The sequence below is a fragment of the Chaetura pelagica genome, unplaced genomic scaffold, assembly GCF_000747805.2.
Source record: "Chaetura pelagica isolate M959 unplaced genomic scaffold, ChaPel_1.0 scaffold1134, whole genome shotgun sequence".
Taxonomy (NCBI): domain Eukaryota; kingdom Metazoa; phylum Chordata; class Aves; order Apodiformes; family Apodidae; genus Chaetura; species Chaetura pelagica.
Window position 1 is genome coordinate 41,468 of NW_009953095.1, and position 9,750 is coordinate 51,217.

The 9,750-nt window shown below is 46.4% G+C and overlaps 1 protein-coding gene across 1 annotated transcript; it reads right to left on the reverse strand.

The window, feature by feature from the left end:
• Positions 1-8,233: 8,233 nt before the first annotated feature.
• SLC35D3 (solute carrier family 35, member D3) lies at positions 8,234-9,241 on the reverse strand. The gene has a single exon (XM_009997048.1). It carries the CDS (start codon positions 9,239-9,241, stop codon positions 8,234-8,236), a length of 1,008 nt encoding a protein of 335 aa, XP_009995350.1.
• Positions 9,242-9,750: the final 509 nt, after the last annotated feature.

A 9,750-nucleotide genomic window follows, 5' to 3' on the forward strand; every position in this document is an offset into this window, starting at 1 on the left:
CCCAGCTGTGCTGCATCACCTCCCAGCTGTGCTGCATCACAACCCAGCTGTGCTGCATCACCTCCCAGCTGTGCTGCATCACAACCCAGCTGTGCTGCATCACCTCTCCAGCCTCCATCTCCCACACTGGGCAGGCCAGAAGCAACAGGCAGCTCACCCACACCCTTGTCAGCCTTCCAGAAAGCAAGTTGGCAAGAAACTAAATTAGGCTGGAGGCTGTGGTGCAAAAAAGCCACAGTCAGCACTTCTGACTCGTTTTCCTGGCAATATTGCAATGTGAGGATCAATTCAGACATTGTCACCAAAAAATAGGTAGGTGGGCAGAACCTTACCCCTGAAGGAAAGAGGGAGAGCAGTATACAGGACCATTAACCTGAAGTGGCTGTGAAGTTTTACATTTCAGCTGGATACACAAAGGCATCCTCAGACGGAAAGATGCAGCAGATGTATTTATTTCCAACCTCTCAGGTTCCTGCGTGCCATGGGAGCTGCTCCAGCCAGCTGAAGGCTCCCAAAAGTGCTGTGGAGTCCTGGGAGGCCGATGGCTCCGACCCAGGCAGCTCCTGCTGCAGCACCTCATGGGCTCCCTGCAGCTATCTTTGGATCAGATAATGATGCTGGATTTAAAATAATCCAAATTACTTATGTCCAGCTCATTACTACTCAAATGTTTATTCATTATTCTCAGTGAAAAATGCAGCTCTGTAAATCTTTGGAAATGTGTCCATGGGGCTCAAGTTTTTTGCTTCCCTTGGCTTTCCTTCTTTCTTGATAGCTTACAATACTCTTACATTATTACTCAAGCTTTTTAGTTAAAAAGAGAGCAGTTTTCTGCATGAATCTGCAAAATTGATCCTGTGTGTCTTTCCTGGCAGCCACCCACTGTCAAGACTTCATGCACCCTAATGCTGGAAATGCACTTACCTAAATTAGATATCCCGTCCAGCTGAGTGCAGGGATAGCAGGGGCGTATCAGTGCCCTGAGAATCAGCTGGCTACTCCTTATCTTGCAGGAGATTGAATTTATGGCATTTTTTTTTTTATTCTAAGGCTCAACTGTAAAGATGCAAGATTTGTTTGTCAGGTCAGCTCAAGAATAATGCTAAACCCCTGATGTTCTCAAATGGGTTTTTGAAGGGTCACTGTAGCAAAGCTGCTTCACAGAGCTCACTCCTTTTTGCTGTCCTCACCTTTACATCCCAGCCCCTTCGAAGGCAATGAAAATAAAGCAGCCACCAACCCAACCCATTCCATACATTGAATTATTTTGCAAGCTCAGCCAGTGCTGTATTGCCTGCAGGAACTTGCTGCTTAAATGAGTATTTTATTCTAAAACAACTATTAAGCCAATTTGCATTTTTCCTTTCAAAAATACACAGGGAGCTGTGACTGGAGAAATAAAGTAATAAAAGAATGATTTCTGCTCCAGTAATAGCCTGGCTGACTTACACAGGTACAACTTGTGCCCTTCCCCTCCCCTGCCTGAGCTGACCTGTTCCCCTGGGAGGGGAGGGAGCCCCTGAGCTGCCACTTGCCGGGAGGTACTTTGGGGAAGGGTAAAACCCCTGGTGCCACAGAGAACACTCACCCATGCAAAATGAGTGCCTGGAGCTGCTCTCCCAAGGCCCTGCAGGTAGAGCTGTGCTTGTTCCAGGGTGCTGGTGCAGCCCCAGTGGCTGGTGGCTCTTCCCTGGTGGCACACGCTGAGCCAGCAGGAACTCCCTTCTGCAGCAGGTGCCTTTACCATCAGTTACGCTGACACAACAACGTGAGTAAGAACATTTGGGGTGGAGTGGGTGTTTCTTGGACTTTGCATTGCTGGAATCAAGAGCATTGGCTCCTTGAGCACAGACCTCTACTTGGTGGCCTAGAGAAGTAACCCCAAACCCCACTTTGAGCCCTCTCCTCAAGCTGGGGATGTGAAACACCAGCCACTACTGAGCTCCTCGTGTAGTAAAATGCTTTTGTTTAGGTTCATGTCCTACTGAACAAAGGCTGAGTCAAGGCATAAAATAAACTTAAATTAAGGTCTACTGAATGGGAGATCCATGATGGCAACCAAGAAGGTGTTGCAGAGACTGCACTGTCACCTAGGAATCTGTTTTCACACAACAGCCCAAGTCTTCAAAGTTAGACAATTGATGTACCACCACATTGGGTCTATACAGTGCATCAAGAGGAGCTCCACCTAGAAATAATCTCCAGTTTCAACCCATGCTTTAAATGCAGGGATACAGTGAAGCCTTCTTGGCTCTGAAGGCCTTACTCACTGGGCTTGTTGATGATGTGTATAAATCAGTACAAATCAGTAATGAAGCTCAACCACAGAACAGTGTGTCCTTGTCTTTGTCTAGAAGAATGGGATCTGATGCTTTTTGTCAGCTGGCTGCCACTTTGATTTCCCTGAAGGGGACTCACAGGGCATGTGTCAAGCCCAGGACCATCTTGTGCCCTAACTGACCACCCACAAGGGACAGACAGAGGTGAAGTTTGCAGAAGAAGAATTAAAAGAGAATGGTGCCAAATCAACACCAAACCTCAGTCAAGACCAAAATTTGCAAGTTTTGAGGACAGGCACTTAAGTAGATGAAACTGGGGAAAGTCTAAAGCTTGGATAGCAAATAACCTGAATTCCTCTGCAAAATCCTCTGTTGAAATGACAGTTCTTGGCTGTCATTTTCATTTTCCATGTCTTCAAGGAAAACACGATAAACCAGAGGGAACAAGTTTCACGTACATAGGAACCCAAGACTGCTTTTCAGTAGTTAGCTATTGCTCAGGATCTCTCCTGAACTGTAGTGTTGAATACTTGGAGCAGCTGATTCTTTAAATGACCTTCATGAGTATCCAAGTATACTTAATCACTATTCAGTAAATTCTCCAAACAGAAAAAGAAACTGCTGGTTGAGTTGGATGATGGAGCTGGACGCACCATGATTAGCCCTGGTTTGATCAAGCTACTGCAACACTCAAGTGGGTCAGAAGAATTCAGCACCCAGAGACATTGCAGGCTATCACCAGATATTCCAGACCATTCTGCTCATGCTTAACTTATTAACAATAAAAAACAACAACAAACAACCAGAACATGGAGTAATTTTGAAAGTCCAACTCTTTCTCAGGAAACCTTGAAATGTGCTGCTGTCTTAGCAGCAATGCTTCTTTGGAGAGGAGCTCTTCACAGAGAACTGCACCCTGGCTTCCCTAAAAGTTAAGCCATGTCTTCCATGATGCCAGGCAAAAGCATCCCAATCTCTTTTGATTTAGAAAATACTGTAAAGCCCAGGGGCAAAATTGTGTGACTGTCACAGACTGTCAGTTGTGGTGTGTTGTGTGTGCTTCAGCCTTCTGGTGTTCAATGAATATTCAGACCCAGTGGCCTTTCAGCCATTCTGCTTGAGGAATGCCATTTTTTTTCCTGTAAAATTGTGATAAAGACATATTTAGCTGCCTTTTGTCTCTTTCTAACTGAATGTTGTTGGACCTTTTCTGTGCCACTGAATGTCCACTTGTTCAAGAAGGCTTATAGAGAGAGGGAACCTCTCTCACCCTTAGAGCCCACCTCAACTTGTGGTGTGATCATCAGAAGCTAAAATCTTTATTTTACATTTTAACCAAGCATCCACAGTTTGGAATTGGACAGACCATAAGGATAGATTTGCAGAGATGCTCTGAAGTCTGATGATTCACTTAAGAGAATTAAGCCAATTCAAGATGCAAGAAGTTAATGGTGGTATACACAGCACCCTGTAGCTGTTTTTATTTATTGATGATACTCAATATTTACAGCAGCTGGTAAACCTGACTGGTTTACTATCATGACCAGTTCCAGCTCATTATTTTCTCTCATTTGAACCCTCACGTGTCAGGTAAGACACAGTCTGTGACCGTAGCAGTTACTGCTCTTTTTCAGGCAGTTGTAGAGAGCAATGAGGTCTCTCCTCAGCCTCCTCTTCTCCAAACTAAACAATCCCAGCTCCCTCAGCCTCTCCTCATAGGGCTTATTTTTCAGGTTACTCCTTTTCAGGTTATAGCTTTATTACTCAAAATGCTCTTGCTGTGAGAAAAAAACACCTTCTATTTTTCTGTGTATTATAAATGCCCGCTGTGTGGTGCAGGCCCAGGGGACCTTGGCAGAAGCCTCTGTGGCAAGTCCTCTGCTACTGGCAAAGCTTTGCAGGCTGGACCCTGGAAACAAGACTGGGGAAATCAATGACCTCATCAATGGTTACAAATATGTAAAGGGTGAGTGTCAGGAGGACAGAGCCAGTGATGTCCAGTGATAGGACAAGGGGAAATGGGTGCAAACTGGAACATAGCAGGTTCCATGTAAATATCAGATAAAGCTTCTTTACTGCGAGAGTGCCAGAGCCCTGGGACAGGCTGCCCAGAGAGGTTGTGGAGTCTCCTTCTCTGGAGACTTTCAAGACCCATCTGGACATGTTCCTGTGTGATGTGCTCTGGGTGATCCTGCTCTGGCAGGGGGTTGGACTGGATGGTCTTTCCAGGTCCCTTCCAACCCCTAAGACTCTGTGATGCTGTGAAATATGCAGGAACAAAGGAAGGAGGGCATGCGCACGCTCAGCAGGTCCTGACAGGCAGAAGGTCGAAGTGAAAAGCTGCCCAGTGACCTCCAACAAGCTACTGAAGCATGAACACAGCAGCTAATGGAGAGGCAGAGTGCATTGCCCTGCACTGGGAGGCTTCAGGTTAAAAACCACAGAAAAACCCTCAAACTGATATGTGAAATACAGCATATGGGCAGAGAGGACAAGGAGATGGGACTCTGTGGCGTTAACCACGATCAGCAGCAAAATGCTCAGCTGTCAATTTAGAGCCCAGAAGTGGTGAAAGGCTTGCACCTCTCTGCCTGCTGAAGCCTGTGCCTGCAGCAAACAGACACAATCAAATTACAGGAGGCTGTTCAGTCCTGACAATAAACTATCCCTGGACGTGCACAGGGCTGTTGCTTGATAAACTGTAAAATTTATTTCACTCTCACCTGCCTTCTTTTTTTGTAGGTTGCTGTTCATATTCCTTCTGGAAGTGATGGTAAACGTGGGATCAGTTTGCCAGTGAAGTATGCAATTTTTCTACTTTTCCTTAGAAATTGTAACGGTCCCTGCCTCCAAATATTCTGTCAATTATTTGAGAGAATGACACATTTATGAAAAGAGAGCCAGTCTGGCTTTCATTGTCCTGTTGCAAAGGTGTTTGTGTGCATGTGGGTGTGTATATAGTAGTGCTAGAGGAAGTGCTACTCCATGATGTGTTGACACTGAAATTAATGTTTATTCTCAAAGCAGTCATTGTGCATCAGGTTAACTTGTTATCCTGGAACAAGGACTGCTGCTTTCTCTAAACCATCCTGCAGGCATGTCTGCGTGGAGCTCTAAGATGAGCTCTTCAATCATCACCAACCAGCCCCAGTGCCTGGCACATCCCAGCACGTACCTTCCATCCGCAGCAAACGGGTGACAATTCATGCTTAAGTCATCTCCTAGGGTGGCCACGTGACAGAGCTGGTAATTGTAAAATAAAAACGCTACTAAGTCCTGTAATGATGCAATTATTTTATAATATAACTATTAATAATGAATGTCATATTTTTATTTTTTCAAAAGTTACAGCAGTTACACTGGTGACACTGAATCGTCTTAAATATGTAACCAAAGAAATCACTGCTGAGAACCACAGAAACTTCAAGCTGTGCAGAGGACTCAGCCACTTCAGATTCCTCTGCCTGTCCTCAGCCCCTCTGTCCACAGCAGTATTTAGAGTGCGCAGTCACATGTTGAGGAAACTTGGACAGTATAAAGGCACAAGAATAACTATAAATGAGCCAAAAATGAGCAATAATAAGAAAACCGAAAGGCTTTTGGAAAGCAGTGCATTTTATTCCCACATCTCGATCCGCATTCTTCCGCTGATGCTATTAAAATACCTCAGCACGAGGCAGTATGTTTATTTTATTGTGCAACAGTCTCTGTTACTGAAAAAGTGGACTGCATTTGCCAAATTCCCATTTTAATTTAGAGAATGTACAGGTATAAATAGAATACAATATAATCACATTTCGACTATACATGCAAATGTACAACATCATCACAGCAGCTTTTTTTAACAGTCAAAACTGTTTGAATTTCCGCAGGTTTCTACTAATACTTCAACAACAGTTAAGCAGCAAAAACACTGAACTCCCCCAGGAAAATGCCCTGCAACAAGAGTCCAGGGGGAGAGCTTTCCACATCATGTGCCAAACACAGAGTGTATGCTACGGGATCTGAGCCTGGCATCCAGGTGGTAAAAAGATCCACATTTCTCGTGGCCAGAAAACACTGGGCACAGTGAGGGCAGATCAGAGACGTGGGTTTCCCTTCAGCCATCTGCCTGATTGCAATGCAGCTCAATATCATAATGAGTTCAGTAACACAGCAGCTATAAGTCATGGGCACGAACTTCTTTGGGATGCACTTGAAAAACTAATAAACCCCCTATTACATTAGCCTCTAAACAATAAATAGAGCTTTTGTTGAAAAAGACGCCATATGGGGCTCCAACAGAAAACAGACGTGTCTTGGCACCCAGCCAGCCTCTGTCAACTCTTCAACATAAGCTATACATCAGGTGTGATGTACAGATCTCCAAGCCCTGTCCCCAGCCCAGCAGCTACAGGCTGTTAGCCTGAATGCCTTTTAGAGCCACCTGATCCAAAACTCGTGGGTGATGCCAGGTCACCACACAGCCTCTGCTCTCACTCAAAAAACACACGATCCCGCTCGATGTTTCTGCCTGCATTTATTGACAAGACTCTAAAGCTCCCCCAGAGATCAGTTTTGCAAATACTCCCTGCTGGGTAAATGGCTCATTTCAGATTTCAGTGCTGAATGTGCTGTGAGACTAATGCTGCCTGCTTGGCTGGAGAAGGCATCAGGCTAGGCACTGATTAATTAGGGCTGTGGGAATAACTGATTTTCGGTTCAGTGGCTTAATAAATAATAGTAACAGTAATAACAAAAATAACAACAGACTTGGTTCATTTTGTCAGAAGATGAGAGCAACTTGTTTCAGCCTGTGGTCAGGATGGCCCAGTGGCTGGGGCACCCTTTTGGGATGAGGAAGACTCAAGAGTCAAATCTCTCCTCTGCCTGGTTCTGAGCAAAGGTTTGATCCAAGGACTCCCACCTCCCAAAAGGGTATCTCCAGGCTAAGAACTACTCAAATGCTTGTTTCCCCAGTCCTCCCCATTCAATGCATCTAGTACACACAACCTGTACTTCTGAGAGAGGGAAGTGGAGAGGACACTGAGGTTTCCAGCCAGGTGCCGATCCAACCAACTTCAGGGTACAAGGAGAGCACAAGGCACACACTGTCTCCCGATCCTCTTTATAGCCCTCCTGAATCAAATCAATACAGTCCAACATTTCCAATCCCTTTAATTTGAATCAAATTAGACCAATGCTACGTGTAGTTAAAGCTCATAGAAAAACACCCTTCTTTTGCTGACCACAGCTTCTCAGAAGCTCAGATCTGGTTCTGGTCTCATGTATGCCACCACCACAAGAAGGAAGTGTTTCTACTGAAGACACAAACCACCCAGTATAAACCAGGTCTAGAGCCCAGCGTGGCCATAGAATCAGGGAGAGTTTCAATTCTTCAGTTTGGAGTGTGATTTTACACCAAGATACTGAAGTGGCATGACCTCTAGCTCTGTTGCAATTGTATTGACACAGAGGAGTATATAAAGTACTGCTAATAGCTCATATATTGCAGGACTATGTTTATGTTTAGTACCTATAGTTGGACGGATACAGCTATGGAAGCACATTGACAAGAGCCTCCAGATGGTGTTAAAATGACCAGGCTCCAGTCACAAGCCAAGCCACAGGCTACCAGCATGCCACTGGCACTGCTGACTAACATAATGGTACTGGTGTCCCCCAGGGCCCAGGCTGCTGGGCAAGCTCCCTGTGACTTGCCAGTGCCCAGCTCTCTGTATCCACAGCAAAGGACTCAGCACCTTCAGCTGTGGTAGCTCTCAACTGAGGTACTGAATGCAGCTGAAAGCAAGCCCAAAGCATGAGCAAACTCTGACCTTCTGTCTTTTGACAATGAGGTAAAGTTGTCCTACATGATTTGGATTTGTCAGCATTGATGTTTAAATGTATGCTCTGCCTTTCCCTCTGCACAGAGAACCAGGTGTCTGTCATCAAGCAGTAGATTTCAAACCTGCTTAAGGACTTGGTAGCTCCTCATTTTCTATCAAATAATCCTTCTTTATATAATTAGCACCTCTCAGCAACCTCCATACTCCAAGATAGGCATCCTTCAGTGAGCTCCTGTTCACTTCTTGTGTGCCAGTGGCCCTTCCCTGGAGCACTGCTCTCTTGGCAGGCTTCTCAGTGCTTCTCAGTGCCTTCTCTTCCCCTCCACTCTGGCTGTCCTCCACGGCTGATCCTTCCACTGCTGCTTCCTCAGTCCTCTTCTCCTGGGAAATTGCTTCCATCTGAAAAAGTTCTTGGTCCCCAGCCTGCGTTTTCACCTCCCCTTCGCTAGATTCTTTCTCCAGGTCCTCATATTTGCTCTGCTGTCTGGTCTCAATGTACTTGACCACGCAGTAAATGACAGATCCCAAGGTGTTGACCACAACACCGGCTATAAATAACTTTGTGGGCTCCACATCATTGAACGCCACCATGCCCACTGTGATGGTTGCTATGCTCTTCACCACCCCTACGAAGCTGGTGGTCACAGCTGAGTTAATATAAGTGCAGTGAAGGGTGGTGAAGTTCATGGCACAGCTAATCAGGATGCAAGCAATAAAGATGCATACCATGGCAGGGTCCTTCCACCCTGGGAATGACCAGACATTGATGGAATCCATGCTGGCAAAGGAGCAGATGATGAGAAAAGGGGTGGCTGACACAGCAATGGCATACTGGGCTGTCAGGGGTCCGTATTCACTGTCTACACTGGTCTTCTGAATGAGCACCAGGTAGGCAGCGTGTATCAGCACGGCCAGCACGCCTGTCACATAGCCCATAGCATCCCCCGTCAGGTCACCAGCTCCTGTCAGGAAAGTCACAGAAAGGAACTGGCATGGGTTTTGCACGTGAGACAGAACGAGAACACTGTTTTGGGCTGGGGGGATATTTAGGAGATAGACACCAGTGTCCTTTCTACAACTCCTACGATCTGTAACGCATTTCCCAAGGCTGGACAGACCTCCCAACAGATACATCCTTCTTCTGTGTGTGTGTTGCAAACCCACTGAATGCCATCCACTCCTCCTAAGTCCTGCAACCAAAATCAGACTGTGTTCTCCCTTTCATGAAGACACTAAAGGAGATGTGCAGCCGAACTCACACACACAGAACAAGGCCAGGCATCCTCATGCCAGTCTGGGCACCTGTTAGCTCCAGCTGGCTGGGCTGCCTGTCCTCTGCTCCCCCAGCCAGGCCAAGCTGCGTGTGCCCTCATGGTGAGGGTCTCCCTGCCGAGGCCACTGACAGGCTTCTCTGGGGATTAAGCACCATGTGTGCGTGCTCTGTTCGCTGGGGCAGCCCCCTACCCAGGAGCGTTAACTAGGCAGAGGGAGCCAGCTTTGCCCCTCCCCCCACCTACACCTTGGCTGGAAATCAACACAGATAGGGCTTCTGGCCACACAGGTTTGCAGCTGACCCCAAAGGCTGCACCTACCCCTGTAAGATTGCACTTGTCCCAGGGGGGCTGCAGTTGCCCCCAGAAGTT

Excerpts from the sequence above, each read along its gene's own strand:
- SLC35D3 (XM_009997048.1), bottom strand. The coding sequence starts at position 9,241 with ATGTATCTGTTGGGAGGTCTGTCCAGCCTTGGGAAATGCGTTACAGAT.